We start from the raw sequence: 22,139 nt of genomic DNA, 5'->3' as shown, positions 1-22,139 counted from the left end.
GCAGCTGGGGGTTAGCTGAAAACCTGAAATAGAACTGTTTGGGGAACAAACTGAATAAAGCTCTCTACATCAACCCTGACGTGTGGGTGAGTGGAGGCAGCACAGTAATGGACTTTCTAAAAGCCGAGAAGTTTCTAATGCTGGGCATGAGCTTCCTAGGGAGGGTAAGATCCCTGCAGACAGCTACCTACAAAGCAGCCTGGAGGCCAAACAGTCCCCAGTTTAACCCCCAAAAAAAAAAACACCAAAACCCCCTTATTATAAAAACTCTTCTCCTCCTTAATTTTACACCCCACCCCAATCATAATAATCCTTCTCCCTTATTTCTCCCCTTCTTTTTTTTTCTTTTCTTTCTCCTTTCCCCCCCCACTCCACCCCTCCCCCCCCCCCCCCCCTTTGAACAATCACTTGCTTCAATCAATGTTGTAGCTCAAACAGGAAACATTAGGAAGTTTATGTCAAATTTGATTTGGTTTGATGTTTAGCTAATTGTCCAGATTGAACATTAATCAGAATAACTGCTTATTTGATTATATTTTTTTCCATATAGTGGGAGAAATCTGCAATAATGGCCAAAAGCCAGGAAGAGCAATGGCTTTGGATCATTCATTTGCCACATTTGCGTGAAAGGGGAAACAGTCAAAGGAGCTGTCCTTAGAGGTGCCATTCCGTATCACATTTTCAGCAGAAAGCATTTCAAGAAAAGTGCGATGCTAACAATTGACAATCTTCCCTAGGATGTAGTGTCGCAGATATGCACATAAACATGCAGTTATACAAAAAAAAAAAAAAAAGTGTAGATGTCATATATACAAACTGGTTGGCTACGACGTCTTACCCTGGGCATACTAGGGAAAAAAAGATTCATGCTGAATCATATCTGCTTCCTCTCTCTTTTCCCGCTTCCTCCCAGGCAGAATTCTGTCAAGCTTTATTTAAAAGCACCACCTGTTGTTCTTCATACATTCTTTCTATCATATTCTTCTGGGCTGTCGCCACGTAAGGTTAAAGAAAAGTGTGACTATTGGCACATTGTAGTGCAAAAGGAGGAGAGGAGGAGAAAGGGTGCGGGGACTCTCCCTCCTTACTCTTACACAAAAAAAACTGTAAACGAAGGCATCGCAATGAATCACAGTGTGAATTCGCAAACAGTAATTATATAGACACCTAGGCTGGCAAACAGCTCGTAGTATTCCTCCCTGGGCTGTTTTACCAGGGTCTTAGTTCCTACCGTCACAATAAGAGGGCTCTGCCACTCAGCTTGGCAGCCCTTCCCACAGTAGTGATGCCAGCCAGCACCTGGGTCCTCCTCTCTCTCTCTCCCTATGTCTACTTTGCCTGAGATAGCACAGATCACTTACTACTGCTGTCCCCAACTCCAACGCTGCTCATGTCTTTCACCAGGCCGTTGATACTTGAGGAGGCACCGCAGGCAGAGATGGCTCTGGGTGGGCGTTTGCCAGGTACTTTTACAGTGGTCCGAAGGAGGTCCATTTCTTTCCCATGGGTTCCATGGATATAATCCTGGGGAGGTAGGAAGAAGAGGTGGGAAAACTTAGGAAGCCAAACATGGGCTTTGAAATGGTCTTATTCTGGAGTTCTTAACCAGCCTGATTTTATGGTTCACCTGAGAAGGTGTCTCAAACCTGTATTTCTGTCCAGGTCATGTCAGATGCTATTCACACTCATTTAGGGCAATTACCATGCACAACCCCCCCCCCCGCCCCAAATAAGCTCTAGAACAATCGTTTCTTTTCTCTGTCCATTTGGATGTATTTGATTACAACTTCCACAATTCCCAGCTATCATGAGGTTTGGCATCAAATGAAATAGGTGGAAGGAAGTAGATCCGGGGAGAGGAGTAAAATCCAAACGACATCTTGCACATTTCACAAATCAAAGATTTTTCACTGTATTCCTCAGTCAGTTTTGGCTTAAGGGATCCATGAAATGGAGCATATGGTCATATATTTGTGGTTACTTTCCTCTAAAAGAGCGCTTGCTTTGGATAAACCTGTCCCCAAATTCCCATGGAATACAATGAGAATCAATACTGGGGAATACAACACCAATCCTTCATGATGAATATAGCTTAAATAGGCTGGCCAGACTTTATGGTAACTGAAGTCCAATACTAAATGGCGCTATGCTAAGGAAAGGCTGTTTACAAGGTTGTAGTAGCTTTCTTCCTGGCAGGAAAATAATGGGCATGGATACATCCTGTAGCTGAAACCAGCCAGTTTACATCAAAGGCCATGTTTTTCTCCCAAGGGTTCCTATCAAAATCCTACCAATTTGTTTATTCTGTGAATCAGATCAGATCATCTAGGGACACATGCAGGGGTGGGATTCTACAGGTTCGCACCTATTCGCTAGAACCGGTTGTTAACATTCTAAGCAGTTTGGAGAACCGGTTGTTAGAAGAAATTACTGGCCTAATCCTGTAAGGAAGGCAGGAAGGAAACATTCTGGTGTTGCTTACAGAAACTGCCTCTCCATTATCCCTTATTACATTCTTGGTAGGACTAGACTTCCTGTCTCAGGAATGTCTCTGGAGTTTTTTTCCCCTCCTTTGCTGGTACTTTGCTCATGTGGAGTGACCATTCAAAGTTACAATGGCACTGGAAAAAGTGACTTATGATCATTTTTCACACTTACGACTGTTGCAGAATCCCTACAGTCACGAGAGGCCAGGTGAGGAGATGCGTGCCTCGAGGTGAGTGATACTGAGTTGGCCACGCCCAGCCAATCACATGACCACCAAGCCACGTCCACCCAGTCACATGACCACCAAGCCATGACCACCACCTAAGCCATGCCCACAGAATCGGTTGTTAAAAAAATTGAATCCCACCCCTGGACACATGTCATACTCTGTTCTACTGACAAGGAACTTACATTAATGCTGGGATGATAGAAGAGAAGACCATTACTGGACAGAGTGACATACTTTTTCTTCCACTCCTTATTCAGGGAATTCCCACTTCGTTTCAGCAAGAAGCTCTACCAGGAGACATAATGGTCATTAGCCAAGCTACACTTCCCTTTGTTTTGTTCACCTTAAAATATCAAAGCGGCTGGGACAGCATACACACAGTACAAGAAAACAGTAAGATTAAAACCAAGCCAAGACAACGTAAATTAAAAACAACTAACAAAGGAATGAAAGCCGCAACAAAGCTGAAGCAAAGTTAGAAACAGAGATATTTTAGAAAACAGCTTTGAATTGGAGGGGCAGGAAGGAAGACACAATGGAATGCAACAAAAATAAAATAAAATCCCCCAAAGCCTGAAAAAAAATGAAGCAATCTTTGGGTAGCGTTTCAGACTTAATGAAGATTGCTCTGGGCCTTCCCTTGCTATGGCAAAGCATTAAGAGGACTGACAAACCATGCTCAAGCCAAACTGGAAGGTTTACCTGTTTGATGGGTATAGCTCTCCCACTGCCCGTGTTGTCACCTCGGCTATCCAGGCTCCGCTTCTCTGTATCACTCCCTCTGCGATTCTACAAGGAGACAATTCAAATACCTTGGCTGACTCTATGAACTGCCCAAAAGAGAACAAAAAGACTCCAGCACCTCTCCACCAGTAACCAGCACCCAGATCAGCATAGAATAAGTTCAGACTAACAATTAAGTAAACAATACCCCAATCAAGAAACCTCTAAAGAGCCATCACTAAACAGTCCAACCAAAGGATCCCTAAGACCAGAGGTGGTATTCAGCAGGTTCTGACCAGTTCTGGAGAACCGGTAGTGGAAATTTTGAGTAGTTCAGAGAACCGGCAAATATCACCTCTGACTGGCCCCGCCCCCATCTATTCTCTGCCTCCCGAGTCCCAGCTGTTTGGCTGGGTCTTCTTTGGTTGCCCTGCACAAGAGAACGGAGCTGGAAAGTAGGTCAGTGGGGTTGGGAGGGAATGGGATTTTGCAGTATCCTTCCCCTACCACGCCCACCAAGCCACGCCCACCAAGCAACACCACACCCATCAAGCCACACCCACAGAACCAATAGTAAAAAAAAATTGAATATCACCACTGCCTAAGACCGCCCCCACCCACACAGATAGGCAAGATATCAGAATATAAACTGACAGCAAACCGCATTCCTTACTAGCACTGATGATGTCCCCTAGTTAGGGTAATGAAATGTCTGCAAGGAAACAAGCAAGCTCAGAGAGCACTAACGAGCCCTTCTTTAGTCCGAGGGGTGGTGCCGTGATGGTGCAGTGGTTAGAATGCAGTACTGCAGGCTACTTCTGCTGACTGCTGGCTGGCTGCACTTTGGCAATTTGAATCTCACCAGGCTCAAGGTTGACTCAGCCTTCCCTCCTTCCGAGGTGGGTCAAATGAGGACCCAGATTGCTGGGGGCAATAGACTGACTCTGTAAACTGCTTAGAGAGGGCTGTAAAGCACTATAAAGTGATATATAAGTCTAAGTGCTATTGCTATTTATGAAATGCCCTGAACTATGCTTTATTTAACCATGATTTATTGAACAAGCCATCACTGCACAAATCTATATAGTGCCCAAAAGGCTGTGTTGGTACCCTTTAACAGGAGACATTTCTATAAAAAATAATTCCAACTGAAGCACTATAAAAATGGGGTCCGCATTGTAATACAATAATATAGATGTTTGAACTTTGGCTTACATTAGCCCTTAGCTAAGAGGGGGCACCAGGTTGATTTTCCCTAGCTTAAAAACAGCATTGTCTTAACTCAAACATTTTATAAACCAGCAATGTGTGATTCTCTAGATGTTGGATCTGGAACAAGACTCCCTACCTCACACCATCAGCTGCACTTGAAAGTGAAGAGAACGACGGGAATTGAAAATGGTGCATATATTGCCTACTTCTGAGATCTCAATGTGTCGGTTCCTATTGAAGTCTGTTTGTTTTTCTTTTCACTGGGATTCAGCAAGACTTAATCTTAGGTGTGTATAGTATGTAATGGCTGTAGCCTTAGGAGACTTTTTAGAGCGCAAAGTTACAAATTGTTTTTACGGAAACTTTCTTTGATAAACATTTCCCCTTCCTCCATGCTTTGGGCATAGTATTTACTTGTCTACCACTAGCTTATGTGAATTGCCCAAAATATACCCAACACTCTTCAATAGACATGCATTGCAGAGAAAGAGATTGATAGTAATGAGCAAGTTGCTATATCAGTAAAAGTATTTTTTTTTTAATCTTCAGCATTATTTATCTCTTTCTCGCGACCTCCTGAGAAGAATCTGAGAACCGGCCCGTGTCCCAGGAACAATTTTTAAAAACAGGTACTGCTTTGACTGAATAATAAGCATCCCAGATACAGGAATCTGACCGCTAAAAGGCACCAAGCTAGGAACAGGCTAAGAGGTGTTAAAGAAAGAGGCTTCAAACATTTTGGGTCCCAGGAATGATGGCAACAACTTCGCATCATACTTGATTACTCAATTAAACTTTTTTTTTTTGGTGTGTGCTACACACTGAACAATAAAGTAGCCAAACAGGCTGGGCTTGTACAATAATCTACAAATCTTACCAAAATTAAGACAGGTCAAGCTTAGCATGTTTGTAACTGACTTTGTTGTGAGAACTCAGCTGCCGAGCTTGTCTATCATTAGATCATCTTTGAAAAGAGGGTTGGGAGAACAGAGAATCAAGAAAAAGAGCTATCAGGATTGGAAACTGCCATCTACAAGAACGCAGGCAGAGATCTAAATGACTAGGAGAGGAAAGCAGCTTTTCTTCACCCTGGATAAATCAATGAACAGTTGGAATCTTATCATGGCCGTGTCTTGTTTGACCTGACTAAGATCATCCATCCAGCCCTTGGCTTTCTCTCCTTATTCTTCTGTTCTGATGGGCTTCTGGGAGAAACTCACAGTGAACAGGCTGGTCCGGCGTTTGGTCCCACGTTGCAAGGAGCTGGGGGTGCCAATTATAGCTGAAGCCTCACTGCGCAGCTCCCGATGACTGATGTTGGGTGTGGAAGGAAGGGATGAAGAGTAGTCGCTTGTATGGCCACCATTACTCGCCTAGAAAAGAATCCAGAAAGACTAACTGCCTAAGGGAAGGAGGAGAGCACCCGTATGAAAGTGACCATCCTGATTGATAGGTGTTCACACGTAGTTCGACTTTGTTTTGAATATCCATGAGCATTCACTCTCAGGTAATCATCAAATGTAACCTAGTAGAATTCTTTATTGGCCAAGTGTGATTGGACACACAAGGAATTTGTCTTGGTGCAAATGCTCTCAGTGTACATAAAAGAAAGATACACATTCGTCAAGAGTCATCAGGTACCACACTTAATAATAGTCATAAGGTACAATAGTCCTAGTGCAATGCAGGTAGTCCTTGACTTACGACCCCAATGGAGTCCCAAATGTCTGTTGTTAAGTGAGATATCTGTTAAGTGAGTTTTGCCCCATTTTATGACTTTTCTTGCCACAGTTCTTAAGGGAATCCCTGCCATTGATAAGTTAGTAACCCGGTCGTTAAGTGAATCGGGCTTCCCCTTGATTTTGCTTGTCAGAAGGTCGCAAAAGGGGGTTAAATGACCTTGGGACATAGCAACGGTCATAAATAAGAACCAGCTGCCAAGCATCTGAATTTTGATCACATGACCATGGGGGAATGCTACAAAGGTTGTAACTGTGAAAAATGGTTGTAAGTCCCTTTTTTCAGTGCCGTTGTAACTTTGAATGCTCCACAAAATGATCTGTTGCAAGTCGAGGACTGCCTGTATAGTATTTTCACATTTCATCTGTCATTTGCCAAAACTCTGTTGGTATGATCATGTCTCAAAAAGGTAGAGCTGCTTCCCAAAATATTTTCAGCCGTTCTGTCTGCTGCCTGAACCCAAGAATATATGCATTAAATGCATGTAATCAAGCATTTCCTGCCATCATTATCATTTTTGTTATTCCTTCATGTCCTCAGACTAATGTTTTGGAGGTGGTTCCTGCCTGTTGCTCTGGAGCCCATGGAGCCCAGAAATAGGCTATCCTTGCCCCATGGGAGAAAAGGCAGACCAAGGCATCTGCTCTTATAGAATGGCCACTGAACCAAAGGCAAATATCTAAAAGCCAGGGACTGTCACATTAACTTTGCCTAGAAACTGCTGGTTGGGCTCTTCTTTACTCTTATATTGTGGTTTTAATAGTTTAATAGTTTAATAGCCTTAAGTGTTTGACAGGCAGCCTTATAATAATATTAACAACAATATATGAATGGAAAATGATGTCTACTTTAATAGTGTATTCATAATAAATATGACTGTCTTTGACCTTGCACAGGATCAGGGCAAGTTAGGCCCATTCCAGCTTGTTTGGGGAAAGGGAAGCTATTTAAGGCATTATTTTTCTTCTTTGGTCTTCCATCTCTGGGTATCTTTGGCTGTACAAATCTCCATGGGAGTTTCTCTCTCTTTTAGTTGGGTTCTTCAAATGGTGATATAAAGCTAGAGATGCAATACACCTCCAACAAGCCAAAAGCAAAACTGGAAGGTTAAAGGGAAAATACTCCCGCACTTTTTCATCTTCCTTTCATTCACTCCTCTTGAAGGAAAAAAAAAAACCCAGCATTTTTTCTCCTACTTCTATTTTCCTTCAAGCCTTCACATCTCTACATATTGCACAGATTTACCCTAGAACAACCCTTGATCAACACTACAACCTTTGTTAACTCTGTTATTCTTCCCATCTGCCAGACAGACAATTTAAAGAAGGATTTCCATGGGATGATCCATGAACTGCAAGATATCAGTTTTGATTTTTGATTTTGTTTGTTTTAAATATTTTTACATTCATCCCAAAATTGATTTACATTTTTTTTAATCTTTAATTTTTTAAAAATTCATTCAGCATCTCTGGTTCAAATTTTACCTAATTGGTATTATGGCAGCTAACTTTTAAGGATATTTCCCACATGTGAGTAGCTATATCACCTGATCCAAATTCTTTGTAGTCCACATGCAATCTGTCTGTTGCAAAGCCACAATGCTCCACTCCAAATTATTTCATTATTTTGCCCGAGCAACTGGGCTGGTGTGGCAATTGCACTATAGGCAGACATTTCTCTAACCTTTGGACCCCTTTTCACCTTTTGCACAGGCCCCACATGGAAGTGATTTAAACCTCTGAGAAGAGAACCCACTGTCTTTACAACAAGCCAGCTTCTTCCTTCTAAGATGCTAAGAACCTGGGACATTTACACCCTTTCCAAAGAAACATGATTCCTGAAAAGAAGAAAAAAAAAATATGGCCTATGTTTGTACAAAGTAGATGCCACCCACCGGTGTAGAAACGGCCGAATGGCTGGGTGTGCTGGGCAAAGATTTGCAGGAGGCAAGCAGCTGCTGTTGTTTCTTCAAGTTCACAATCTTCTGGGCAACTGGAATGGGGAGGGAGAGAGGGGGTAGGAAAGTCAAATGGTGGTTGGAGGCTTTCCAAGTGCCCCATCCAAGAGCAATGGAGAGATCTGTCATAAGAGAATTGAGATTCCGTCCAATCCATTATTGTTCCCCACCCCTCTCCTTAAGGACCAGGTCACAAACTGAACACGTTTTTGATACTCCACCCACTCACTGTGAACCCATCCAGCAATTATCACTTCAATGTGTTGTGATCTTGTACTAGAGGGACATATGTGAGAACATAGTCATATGCACGGGACGGATCATATGTGTCTTTCTGTGAAAAGTCCCTGATGGGAAGATAATGATCAGGTTAAAATAAGACACAGCGTGTTTAGCCTCACTCACATAAGACACATTCTGAAGATGCTCTTCCCTGCAATCCTGGGTTGAACCATAAATATGCAACTCTCACATCCTTTACAACAGGGGTTCTCAACCCCCAATCTATGGACTGGTACCGGAATGCGGCATGCCAGAAATTGGGTCGTGCAATCAAGAGAAGCCCCATCTGCGGGATTCAGGCAGCACACTAAACCACGCCCGCCCCACTCCAGGCCGCAGGAAAATCTCTCTCTACAGAACCGGTCCCTGGTGCCCAAAAGGTTGGGGGCCACTGCTTTACAATACCAAGCTGATTGTTCTAGCGCTTTATAGACATTTTGAAACCAAAAGCACTCAGAAAACAGCAGAACAACCATTAGAAGGAATGAAACCCCCGGTAACTTATCCCCAGTCTCTTATCTCTACAACTGTCAGTCTGAAGGCCCTGCATGTCCAGCGTTAGCATCTTGCCTCAATATTTCACGACACAAAGCATTTCCTCTGAAAATGTTGAACTCCTCCACAAGCCCTCCCTTTCTTTGCCTTTGGTTGTTGAAAGTGATAATTCTCAGGGGGCTGATAAGAGTGAGAACTCAGCACAAGAAGAGAAGGAGCAGCTCCAGGTCAGGTTCACACTCTCACAGTCTAGTTGTATCATGTGTGTTGAACTTTTCCCATGCTCAGAATGGTGAGAAACAACAAATTAAGCATACCTTTTTGGGGGGGAGGGAAGGGACATCAGAAACCCATCATGCAAACTTAAGCTAACGGATGACGCAAATTTAAACACCGGTAGAAAAATCTAAAGAGGCAGAAAGTGTGCCAGTACTATTGAGCGTGTGTGCCTTGCTAATATGATTTCTCATTTCTGCAGCAGACAATAGGAACCTATCATATCTAGAGTAAAATATTAAAGATACATTCTACTTGCCATACTACTTGCAAAGTTTATATGCTGGGAAGAATGTTTCTTTTCACACATCCCCTGTTTTTATTGCCATGACATACAGCCTGGCCTCCCTCTCTTCTACCGACTCAGAATACATTCTAGGTAGATATTCACCTTCACTGAAGACCCGATCAACATTCAGCCCATAAGTGGCACAGGTTTCATAGTAGAGGCAACGGCGCATTTCTGTACATAAAGTCCGGGCTCGGGAATCTTCAATCACACGTGGATTGCTGGCACTGATTTTGTCTGAATGGAAAATAAATAAATAAATAAAAAATAATGCCCCCTCCGTGTTTCAGGTGGAAAGAAATGCAGCGTAATCAACAGAGGTTTCTTCAAACGGTCTTGCAGAATGTGCGATAAAAATTATTTCTCTGCTTTAGTAACCCCCAAGCCGCATTGACTTCGTTCAAACGAAGACACATTCCATTCTTGCATTATTTCTCATGCTGTAAGCATTTAAAATATGTATACCTAAGGCTACCCTAGAACCAGTAAAAAGGACCGCATACTTTTGCTTTGCATGAGTGAGACACATATCTGCTGGCCCATCCCTGCTCTGAGTTTTCGAACTTGTCAGCAGCACTTTGGCACAGGTGGATGTGTGACCTAGAAATAATAAACCTGCTTGGACTTAATTTTGTTTCTATGCAATCTGCCTTGAAGGACCATACTGGCTTCTTTGGAAGGCATCCAAGTCAAGGCATCATTACCAAACCCACTTCAGTGTCTGGAAAATACTAGGGCACTGGGTCATTGTTAAGTAGGTGCAGATGTCCTGAATGCTAAATAGATCAAAGTGAGGTCTCTAATCCCACTACAGAACAGTCAGGAATCTACATACAGTATGTTATTATTATACTCGTATTCAGGAAATGGAAGTAGATCGCTTCTTTTTATGAGTGGATTGTAGATCAACCACTTAATAGAACCTCATAAACTGCACACGGATTTCCAGGGATCACGTACAAGTGAAGACGCTTTGCAGTACAGAGCTATCCATAATTAGCACAAGTGGAAACTATCGTATAATTTAAGAATATATATGAAAATATCTGAGAGCACAGAATTTCAATTGTACAGCACATATTTCAGAGTCTTTTTAAATAGAACTGTAAATCGATTAATTAAGAAAAGGATATTCAAATAACGCTGGAGAGCAGCTTCATCATTCTGGGGGACCCTATCAGAAGACTTTCTGTGCCTCTCCAGGAAAGGGTGAACGATGCCAATTGTGAACCAGCAATGCAAACAGAGCACTGCAGAGTGTTTAATGACTCATTCAGTGAAGCTCAGCTACACATCAAGTTCACTATGTGAATGAAGGATGCTTTCATTTTCCATGCTAATATTACTCAATCTCTTGCCCTATCTTTTGACTTTGTTTTTTATATTTTAATTATAATCAATATATTATAAAATATAACGTATATAAATATAAATATACATTTGTTTTTGTAGATTTTCATGGGTACAGGTATGCAGGTCTTGGCGTGTTCGAGTCTTTTCCCGTGTAAGGTTGAGAGTATCTTGGTGATGTTTCGACGAGGTCTCACTCGCCATCTTCAGGCTGGTGCTTTTGGCTTCATGCTTGTTGCTCGCACAAGAACGAAGCTGAAAGCACCAGCCTGAAGATGGCCAGTGGGACCTTGTCGAAACATCGCCAAGATACTCTTCATCTTACATGGGAAAAGATCCAAACACGCCAAGACCTGCAAATATGTATGTATGTATGTATGTATGTATGTATGTATGTATGTATGTATAGATATACACACATATATATGTATATGTATAATTTTATATTGATACAATTTATTACATTTTATAAAATATATATATATATATATATATATATATATATATATATATATATATGTGTGTGTGTGTGTGTGTGTGTGTGTGTGTATACAGATACATGTATGTATATATATTATTATTTATATTTACTAATATAAATAGTTTGCATTGATTCCAGGTAGCATTTGTATCCATTTTCACTGCTCTTCATGCAGATCAGAATTCCATAGCTCTTCCATAAATGTAAGTGTTGAATGGATGGAAAAATCATCCACTCTTTTTTGGAACCCAAACAATCAAGTGAAGAGCCAAAGGGCAAACAATTGACTTAGTAATGAATAAAGGGGAAGACCAAGGCCACAGAATCTCTCTACCTGGAGATTTGACTCTGACTTATTTAAACAACCCTCAGTAGGTCTTAGGGCCCTGCTATGCTCCCCTCATGTCAACATCTTCGGTAGCCCTTAAGAGTGCACTCCCTGAAGAGAGCCCCCCCCCCACTCACCCTGAGTGCCCACAAGGGCAAGAGCCATGTCGGAAACTGCACGGTAGTTGGTGAGGAGCCCGTAGAACTGAGTCAGCTCTTGGAAACTGGCCTCGTTCTCCAGACTGAAAACAAAGATGACGGCATCTGCCCAATTGGCAAACTGTAAGGGAGAAGAAAAACAAGTGGGAAAGATCAGTACCAGGCAGTTCCGTTTAGACTGCCTTTATTCCACACTCAGAATAGGTCTGGGAATGCGGGACTGATACTGGGTCCAAACTCTCCCCAAACAGACAGGTTATTAAAGATTTAAGAACTTTACACCAAGCCAAGCATTTATTTATTTTAATTCTGCCTTTATTATTTTTATGAACAACTCAAGGCAGTGAACATACCTACTACCTCTTGCTCTTCCTATTTTCCTCATAATCACAACCCTGTGAGGTGAATTGGACTGAGAGAGAATGACTGGCTCAAAGTCTCCCAGCTTCCTTACTCTACCAGCCACCTTAGTCCCCGCTAAGGCAGGACTAGAACTCACCGTCTCCTGTTTTCTAGCCTAGTGCCTTAACCGCTAGGAGCAAACTGGCTATTTCTTTTGTTTCTGAAACTTTTATTTCTTGATTCCCACAATTAGTGCCACAGGGAGTTAGATGGCACTGATTGTATATACTGACATGCTTGTTTATCCATGAGCTGGAAGGGAGATATCCAATTTTAAATTATAAGGGAGTGTGTGTGTGTGTTAAGAGGTTTGAAACTTTTCTTTTCCTTCCCTCCTTACATGCTCAAGATACTTTGCTCCTAGCCTGGCTGATTAATAAAGTTTGGGGTGATAAATGAGCTCCCCTCACCCACACTCTCCTTTGGAAAGAAAACCAGACACACTTCTATCATCTTTTCTTTTTACATGAATGAGCCAGACAACTGAATGACAGACATGGCTGCTCCCATCAAGTCTGGTTGGATTCGCAGAATTTCTCTCGCAATGGGAAGAGCTTGTTTTCAATGCAAGCTAAACATGGGCTAGCCTTTTCATTAGAACTGCCAGGATTTCAAGTGGGCTGTAATTTCCAGATTCTTCCATCTATGAATAATTCGAGTCTTTCCCAGACCATCGTAAGCAAGCTGAGAAAAAGAACAGCTGCCTGAAACACACAGGCAGACAGTTACTGGGCTGAAAGTCTGAGCTGTAAAGGTGGAGGAGTGAATGTGCCTGTCCTCCTGTACCAGACACTTCAGCCAATGGCCCCCAACACCTCCAGATTATCCCACCGAAATGCTTTGGTAAAGAGAAGATAAAACTATGTTGTAGACCAGAGTTTTCCAAAGTGTATGTTTTGAAAACCCAGAATTCTGCAAGCAATTGATGGGCTTCCATGAGAGACTAGGGGCAAAAAGGGGGTTTACTTGAACACAGCCAATTTTCAGTCACTGTGCCTCATGATGAATAACTCTAGGTTTTATTTGGAGGTGGAGGGAAGGGAATAATTTCTGTGACCTGAAGATGTTGGAAAAAACACAGAAAGGTCATGTGTGGAGATCTGTAAATCATTCCACATTTTTCCTTTTTTTGAAGGGAGGAAAAATTCAAATAGCGGTACGTCTAGAGGTCTCCATGCATGCAGAGTGGAGATATCTCAAGAGAAATTAATTGAGGGCAGCAGTAAGCAAACTCCAGATGTGACAGATTCCAGTGTCTATCAATCTCAGCCAGTATGAGTCATGGCAAAGTATTGTGAGACTTGTAGTCTAAAACATCTGGAGGGTACCAAGACATTTGCTTCTGGTTAAGGCAATGCTATCCTTTTAAGACCTTGCTATATCCCAGCAGTGATTTCCTAAGGTGGCTTCTTCGTTCTCTGAGAATAGCGCTGGCCTCGAATAGGAAGTGTGAGTAGTCACATCACTGACAGGAGACAACAATCTTTTCAGATTCAGGTTCCATCACCTATCCCAGAAGACGTAAAGATTTTGTGAGATTTTTGGCCATTGTAATTGTTTGGAATTGATTATAAATAATAATAAGAATTCAGGGAGGCTGTGGGTTCATCGTAAGACTTAACAGATTCTATGGTGTCCACAGTACTACACTGTGACTCCCGGATTAGTAAGTACAGGTAGTCCTTGACTTACGAACAAAATTAAGTCCAAAATTTTATCTGGCTCAGCAAGACCCATTTTACAACCTTTTTTTGGCCACAAGTCATTAAGCAAAACATTGCAGTTGTTAAGTGAATCATGCAGTCATGAAGGAAAACTGGCTTCCCTCATGGCCTTTGCTTCTCAGAAACTGGCTGGGAAGGTCACAAACGGTGATCACATCACCCCGGGACAGTACAACTTTCATAAATAGATGCCAAATGCTCAAATTTTGATCACGTGACCACGGGGATGCTGCAACGGTCCTAAGTGTGAAAACCTGTCAGTCATTTTTTTTCCTGCTGTTTCCTAACTTTGAACGGCCACTCAGTGAACTGTCGTAAGTCGAGAACTACTTGTATTTCGTTCAAATTTGCAAGTGAAATGTGTATCATAAGTAGTACTGAAAATTCCTTTTATAAAAAAAATATAAAAACTTCTCAGTGTGTTTTTTTTAAAAAAATATAAGTGCTGGAATGGGGGAGAACTTTTTAAAGATAAGGTGAAGCAGCCCACATAAGACAGATTATCCATCTATTTCTGTAGCTGTGACCCTCCTGCATGCAACAGTTGTGTTCCTCCATGACTATTTGGATTGAAAAGAGCCTTCCCCTTCCACAGGGGATGATAGCTTAGGCACTGCAAGTTGCAGTACACGGGGAAGATTGTGTTAACCAGCCAGCTAAAGGAGCACATTTGATTCAAGAAATAGCTCATGGGACAAACCCAGGGCTAAGTATGCCAATTCTAACCCGGTCAGCATAGCTGTAAACTTCAAACTAAATGTTTTCCCTCTTCAGGATTACAATTCCTTGGTCCCTGGATGAGGGGAAACATTGCTAGAGCTGTGGTGGTGCAGTGGTTAGAGTTCACAGTGGTGTATTAACTATTAAGCAGACTAAGCACGTGCTCAGGACACCAGGCTCAAAGGGGGCGCCACAAAATTGAGAATATGGCTTCATTTGTACAGGATGTACAAAGGAGGGGTGCCCCAACATTTGTCAGCACCAGTGAGCCTTAATCTGCCACTGAGAGTACTGCAGGCTACTTCTGCTGACTGCCGGCTGCCTGCAATTTGGCAGTTCGAATCTCACCAGGCTCAAGGTTGACTCAGCCTTCCATCCTTCCGAGATCGATCAAATGAGAACCCACATTGTTGAGGGCAATAGGCTGACTCTATAAACCGCTTAGAGGGGGCTGTAAAAACACTATGAAGCAATATATAAGTCTAAGTCAGGGGTGTCCAACACAAGGCCCATGGGCTGGATCAGGCCTGTGGGGCTGTCCTGGAAAATGTAAGAGGTCGGCCCACATCGCTTTGGCCCGGTCTACCCAATGCAAAGAGTAAACATTGGGCCAGCATGGCTTCAGTCTGGTTTACCCAATGCAAAGAGGAAACATGCCAGCAGTTTGGGGAGTGGTGTCAAGACGGCCACACCCACCCAGTTGGCCACACCCATCCAGTCAGCCAGCCACCCCACCCCACCCCCCGAAGTCAACCACAGCCCTGATGAGGCCCGCAATAAAATTGAGTTTGACAACCCTGATCTAAGTGCTATTGCTATAGGCAAATAAGCTTCTTCCATAAACCAAATCCTGCCATTTAAAGCAGGGTCAACTACAGTGCAACTGTTCAGAAATTGCTAATGTGCTCTAGGTCTCAGCCTACTGCAAGTTTTGGGCCGGTGAGAGAGTCGTACCTTAGCATCTGGTGGCCCAGCTTCCTCTCGAATCAGCAACAGATGACTCTGCCCATCCACCACCACCTCTTTCTTGAACTGGCCCCCTGAAAAAAATAGAAGGCAAAATATTTATGTGTGGATCCATTTATTAGATTTATATCACCTTTTTCCTTTGAGAGCTCAAGGCAAGGTGCGTATAGCTGCCTCCTCAATCCCGCTCTCCCCTCCCTCCCAGCTCCCCAAACAGGAAAGGATGGGCTGATATAAATTACCCCAAGTCCCCCTCTGAGCGATTATGGCTGAGGGTGGAAAGGAAGTTGGCTATCACCCTTTTTATTCTTTCCAATCTAATGAAATATTTGGAGGTAACCATGTAAAGAGGTTCAGAACTCTATATGCCTGCCTGCCTGCCTGCCTGCCAGCAGAAATACTTTCTCCCAAAGAACAGAATGGAACCAAACCTGAACAAAGGGGGAAAGTCAGCAAAAGAAAGATTAAGTTAAAAATGGGGCCAGGATCAGGCAAAAGATGTGGAGGGAAAACAAAAAACCCTGGGACCATCTATCTCTATGGAACTATTCCAAACCCTCCTCCCTCCTAGTTATGTGACCCAGAGTTCTGCTGCTATGAATTATTTTATTTATTTGAAAGATTCCAGAAGTCCTGCAGGCTTTCTCTAACTTTGTACATTACGTATCTAAATACAATAAATTATTTTTCTCCATTCACGCACCCCTTCTGTCCCTTTGGGCTTTCCAGTGTTTCAGCTTTTTGAGGAAAAGAAAAATCCCAAGGGACCGAAAGAAGGCTCGGCCACAGAGAAGACGCTTCAGTTTGGGGAGAAGGAGGGAGGGAGCTCACCTTCTGCAGGTTCGAGGCCCAAGTAGGAACCAGTCAAGTAGCGGTGAACCAGGGCTGATTTGCCACTCTTGATGGTCCCAAGGACACCCTGTTGAAAAGCACAAGTAAATTTAGGATGAACCTCACCCTCTTTGGCTTTCTGGAGCTGTTAAGGCGGCATTTTTCCCCCTCAACTTTGATGCTCTCCATTGAGTCATTGGAGGATAACTTCCATCCAACTGCCAGCCAGCATGGGTAGGGCCTCTAGCTATATGCTGGCTGGGAGCGACAGGAGCCGCGGTTCAATTCCAATGGGTGGTGTGAGGTGAAATCAGGGTGCTTTAGCATCGGTTGTCCTCACCACTCAGGTACTTTACTCTTCACCCCCAGATAATGGTTCATCACCAAGTCTGCAGTTCTCAAGAGTGATAATTCCCCTTATGATAGGATCCCCTGAAGAGGAGAGGCAATTTTTTAAAAATTCTGATCAGTGTTGTTGTTAGATTAGATGTTTTTAATTCTACCTTTATTATTTTTATAAATAACTCAAGGTGGTGAACATACCTTATGCTTCTTCCTCTTCCTTTTCCCCCCACAACAACCACTTTTTGAGGTGAGATAAGTGCAGAGAGAACAATTGGCACAAACTCACCCAGCCAACATTCATGTTAAGGCAGGATTAAAACTCAAAAGTTTTCTGGTTTCTATCCTGGTACCTAAACCACCAGATCAAACTGACTGATATTCACAATACTTCCATTCCCATGTGCATTGTTAAACATATTTAGTAAGCTGTGGGATCCAAGGATATTTGTGGGAAACTGCGGGAAGCCTAAGTTTCAATCCTAACATGAATCCAGGATTGAATCAATTTGTAATCCAATCTGGAGAGATCCTATTCTCCAATCCTTTGCTTTTGAGGAGTGATAAGCATCAGCCCAGGGAACAGAAAGCTCTAAAGAGGAAGCAATGCTTGCTATTCACTCATCTGCCCACCCATTCCATCCCTCTTTTCTGAGGTCAGACCAGCTCCAAAAGTACGATTAGGTATCAGTTACTTCAGACTTCATATCCTCAGATTACAACCACAATGGAGCTCAAAATTTCCATTGCTAAACGAGGTAGTTATTAAGTGAGTTATTTTACAACTTGCTTTGTCACAGTTAAGTGAATCACTGCAATTGTCAAGTTAGTAACACATTTGTTAAGTGAATGTGTTTTCCCCATTAACTTTGCTTGTCAGAAGTTCACAAAAGGGGATCACATGACCCTGCAACCGTCATAAATACATGCCAGTTGCCAAGCGGCCAACTTTTGATCATGTGACCATGGGGATGCTGCAACAGTCATGTGAAAAGTAGTTGAAGGTCATTTTTTTCAGTGCTGTTCTAACTTTGAAAAGTCACTAAATGAATTGTGTAAGTTGAGGACAATCGGTATTAGGAATTGTATCAGGACAGCATTTATGTAAATGTTAGCATGATAGACAGACAGATAATAGATAAAGATAGATAATAGTTAGAAACAGAGCTGGATAGATGAACTTTGTCAAGGACCTTGGAATACTCATCTCTAATGATCTAAGTGCTAGAGCCCACTGTAACTACATAGCCAAAAAGGCATTAAGAGTTGTTAATCTAATCCTACATAGCTTCTTCTCTGGTAATTTCACACTACTAACTAGAGCATACAAAACATTTGCTAGACCAATACTCGAATACAGCTCATCAGTCTGGAACCCACATTGCGTATCTGATATTAACACAGTTGAGAAAGTCCAGAAATATTTCACAAGAAGAGTTCTACACTCCTCTACTCATTGCAGAATACCTTATGCCACCAGACTCGAAATTCTAGACCTAGAAAACCTAGAACTACGCCACCTCCAGTCCGATCTAAATATAGTATATAAAATCATGCATTGCAATGTACTACCTGTCAATGATTACTTCAGCTTTAATCATAACAATACAAGAGCACACAATAGATACAAACTCAAGGTTAACCGCACCAAACTTGACTGCAGAAAATACAACTTCAGCAACAGAGTGGTCAATGTCTGGAATACTCTACCTGACTCTGTAGTTTCTTCCCCAAACCCCAAAAACTTTAACCTTAGACTGTCTACTATTGACCTCACCCCCTTCCTAAGAGGCTTGTAGGGGGCGTGCATAAGCACATCAATCGTGCCTACCGTCCCTGTCCTATTGTTTTTTATTTTTCTTATAAGTATCTATCTCATGTATTCAAAACTATATTTATTCTTATACCTGTATCTTGTAAGTGATTGACAAATCAAATAAATACTAAATAATTGTTTTGTGTCACTTCCTTAGACAAGATTGGAGAATCTGAAGCTCACTAGATTCCTGTTGAAATACAACTCCCAGCAGTCCTCACTGTTGCCCTTGTTGGCTAGGTCTTCTGGGAGTTGTAGGTCAACTTCCAAAAGGGTCACAGAGTCCTATCTCTGAAGTAACTCCGTCAAGTTGACTGGTCATTTACAAAAACCTCAGAGGACAGATTCTTGTCCTGAAGTGCTGCATGTGGTGACATGAGTCAGATACAAACTAGGAACAAAGGAGAACAAACTTACTAAGCGTAGCTCAGGGATAGAGCGGCTAAGAGTCCATTCTTGGCTATTTGCCACAGCCTCTAAAAAGAAAAAGGAAGGGGAAAAAAAGAGATACACATAGATTAATAATAAATAGTTAAGTATAATTCTACAGTTCATACAACAGCTGTGAGAGGCAGCTGTGGCTGTTCCCACACTGCAGGTAGACGCTTCAGCAAATAGTATTTGTCAGCACTCACGCAGCAAGATCTCAATCACCGTAAAACACAATTTTAATGTGAACTATGTTGGCTCGCAGTTCAGATTTTGGATATTACGTTCCCATCAACACCCACCCAACAAGACAGGCCATTCCCTCTTGATCTCCACACAGAGTCAAATAACATCTTTACGAGAGATCCTCGTTTTAAGCAGACAGGAAATTCAGGACCAAATACTTGATTGTGGGCTCAGTGTGATGGCAGGAATGCTAAAGAGAAACACAGCAATGGGGTCCTTCTCCTCATGTCTCATCAGCTGCTCTGGAGGGACAACTCAACTCAACCCTTCAGCTCTCCCACGCACAACAGTCGGTTCTTTGTGCTACTTTCAGCAGGCCAGAAAGAACAGGAAAGGCAGCTGCAACTGGGTGTGCAAACTCCTTCCAGAGTTTTCGGGACAAGTGTCAGAGAAAATGGATGCACTCAACGGGGCATAATGTGTCCTCTCAAGAAGAGGTTTGAGTGGCAGGGAATGCACAAAATGAAACTAGAGGCAGGTGTTTCTGTTGATACCTTGGAAAAGCTGCTGAGAGACAAGTTTTGGCTATTACTTCATTGTTGGTGGCCAAGGTTTAGCTTTACCAAATTTCCAAAGCATTCAGTTACTTGGGGTGGAAGGAAAGGTATTTGCAAATTCTGACATTTATGCAGAAATGGTATGAGGAGAGATAAAGAGGCAATAGATAGATAAGCAAATCAAAGAGAAAAGTTGCCATACATAGAAGGAGAAACAAACCAGATAAATGTCTAAAATTAACTGGATCTTAGTAGCAATAGCAGCAGCACTTAGACTTATATACCACTTCACAGTGCTTTTACAGCCCTCTCTAAGCAGTTTACAGAGTCAGCATATTTCCCCAACAATCTGGGTCCTCATTTTATTGACCTCGGAAGGATGGAAGGCTGAGTCAACCTTGAGCCTGGTAGTTTGCAGTACTGCACTCTAACCACTGCGCCATTGTGGCTCATGTAGTACTACATTTGTGTCCCTTAAATTGTTTAAGTTTTAAGAGGAAGTCTCTGGGTATATATAAAACTATTTTTCTTCACTAAAACAAATCTGCAGAAGGATTAGAAGTCAGACAACATAGGCTTCCAAACAGAATTTTCTTCATCCAGTATTACTGTTTTTAGAAATTAGTAACAGAATGAAGAAAAAAAGCATGCAGACAACGGTCTGCCTATCAGCACCGAACATGTAGATTTATGTTTTCTCATCTGTCAAGGTAAGCAATTTGATTCAGATAATTCAGACGTCAAATCCTATTAGCCATAGCCAATGTGGCTAATTATAAAAGATGTAGAAATGATAGCATTTAGAACATCTGGAGGGCAACAGACTTTATAGATGTAAAATACACGAACCATTGAGCACAATCCCATCCTGTAACCAGGAAGGCATGTGTGTATCCATGTTCTTTTTCCAGAACTCATTGAAACATCTCTGCAACATGGCTCCGCTATTTGCATATTCATGGAAGATGCCCGGCAATGGAAGTAGACCAACCTTACTCTGCCATCTGCAGAATTCTCTGTATGCAAAATACACTTTGAAGAGTCTACTGCAGCCACTGAAGTCATTGAAGTTCACTCCGCAGCCATTTTTAGAACCAACTATCACTCTTGCCATCATTCTGTCAGTTGTAGTTACGCGCACTCTGGGCTATGTGGTCATTTGTATTTATTTTCAAACCACACTGTCCTTATTTCTAAACATTAATGTACCAAGGTTTTAAGCGTGCTCAGAATTGGGAAGACCACTAGCCTGAAAAATAAGCACGCTGGACAGTATATGGGTGATCAACCATGGTGGCTCCGTGGTTAGAATGCAGTACTGCAGGTTGCTTCTGCTGACTGCCAGCTGCCAGTAGTTCAGCAGTTCGATCCTGACCGACTCAAGGTTCCCTCCTTCCAAAATGAGGACCCAGATTGTTGTTGAAGGCAATAGGCTGACTCTGTAAACCGCTTAGAGATGGCTGTAAAACACTGTGAAGCAGTGTATAAGTTTAAATGCTATTGCTATTGCGTTGGGAGAAATGGGAACAGCAGAACCAGACTGCGATCCATGTTTTTCCATGCGTGCTATGTGAATTCTCATGAGAATGTACTGAATGCTTAAATTACAAAAGGAAAAAGTGAGATTGGCACTAAGTAGACTTGCAATCACATCCGGCCTAGCTCACAAGAATTAACTTCAATATGAGATCTGAGGCAGAAGAAATTCAAAGTAAGCCTGACCAGAAGGAAGTTGAGCTGACAAGCAAAAGAAATCTCTTCCTTGAATATAGCATCATAAATCTAAATACAAATATGGAACATATATCCAATACTTTCCAAATTCCTGAGGTAACCTTGTGGATTTGGATTAAAGCTAAGACAAGTATGAGTTTTCTGAATGGCTTGAATCAAATCTAAAACCTTATTCCAGCCCTGCCCTCCTTGTATAAAATATTGTTTCTAACGAGTTATTTCTGGCATTAAAATGGTTGGCTATTGTCTGTGGTCTCCTGTGAAGATGGGTTTGGTTACTGTTATATTGGACATGTGGATGTTCATGAGGGACCTACACTGACAAACCAACAACCTTAAAACCAGGATTCTGAGGGATACTTTCTGGGGGGGGGGGGCGTGGGAAGTTGCTATGGTAATAGAAATGACTACAAGCCAGCACACAT

General features: G+C 42.3%; 1 protein-coding gene across 3 annotated transcripts in view; it reads right to left on the bottom strand.

Annotated features, from left to right (window-relative positions):
- Positions 1–22,139, bottom strand: part of AGAP2 (ArfGAP with GTPase domain, ankyrin repeat and PH domain 2) — a 178,683-nt gene that overhangs the window by 27,253 nt on the left and 129,291 nt on the right. For all 3 annotated transcript variants that reach the window (XM_087956359.1, XM_087956357.1, XM_087956358.1), the window contains exons 2-11: positions 19,226–19,284; positions 16,651–16,738; positions 15,808–15,893; positions 11,987–12,128; positions 9,793–9,927; positions 8,286–8,383; positions 5,872–6,024; positions 3,419–3,505; positions 2,899–3,003; positions 1,362–1,524 (exon numbers count right to left, since the gene is read on the bottom strand). In XM_087956359.1, the coding sequence (XP_087812485.1) occupies positions 1,362–1,524; positions 2,899–3,003; positions 3,419–3,505; positions 5,872–6,024; positions 8,286–8,383; positions 9,793–9,927; positions 11,987–12,128; positions 15,808–15,893; positions 16,651–16,738; positions 19,226–19,284 (1,116 nt within the window). The remainder of the gene's footprint in view (positions 1–1,361; positions 1,525–2,898; positions 3,004–3,418; positions 3,506–5,871; positions 6,025–8,285; positions 8,384–9,792; positions 9,928–11,986; positions 12,129–15,807; positions 15,894–16,650; positions 16,739–19,225; positions 19,285–22,139) is intronic.

This window comes from Notechis scutatus, chromosome 2 (genome assembly GCF_049901735.1).
Source record: "Notechis scutatus isolate UNSWTSFEM ecotype Mainland chromosome 2, rNotScu1.2, whole genome shotgun sequence".
NCBI classification, from domain to species: Eukaryota; Metazoa; Chordata; class Lepidosauria; order Squamata; family Elapidae; genus Notechis; species Notechis scutatus.
This window is presented reverse-complemented; position numbering and strand designations above follow the sequence as displayed.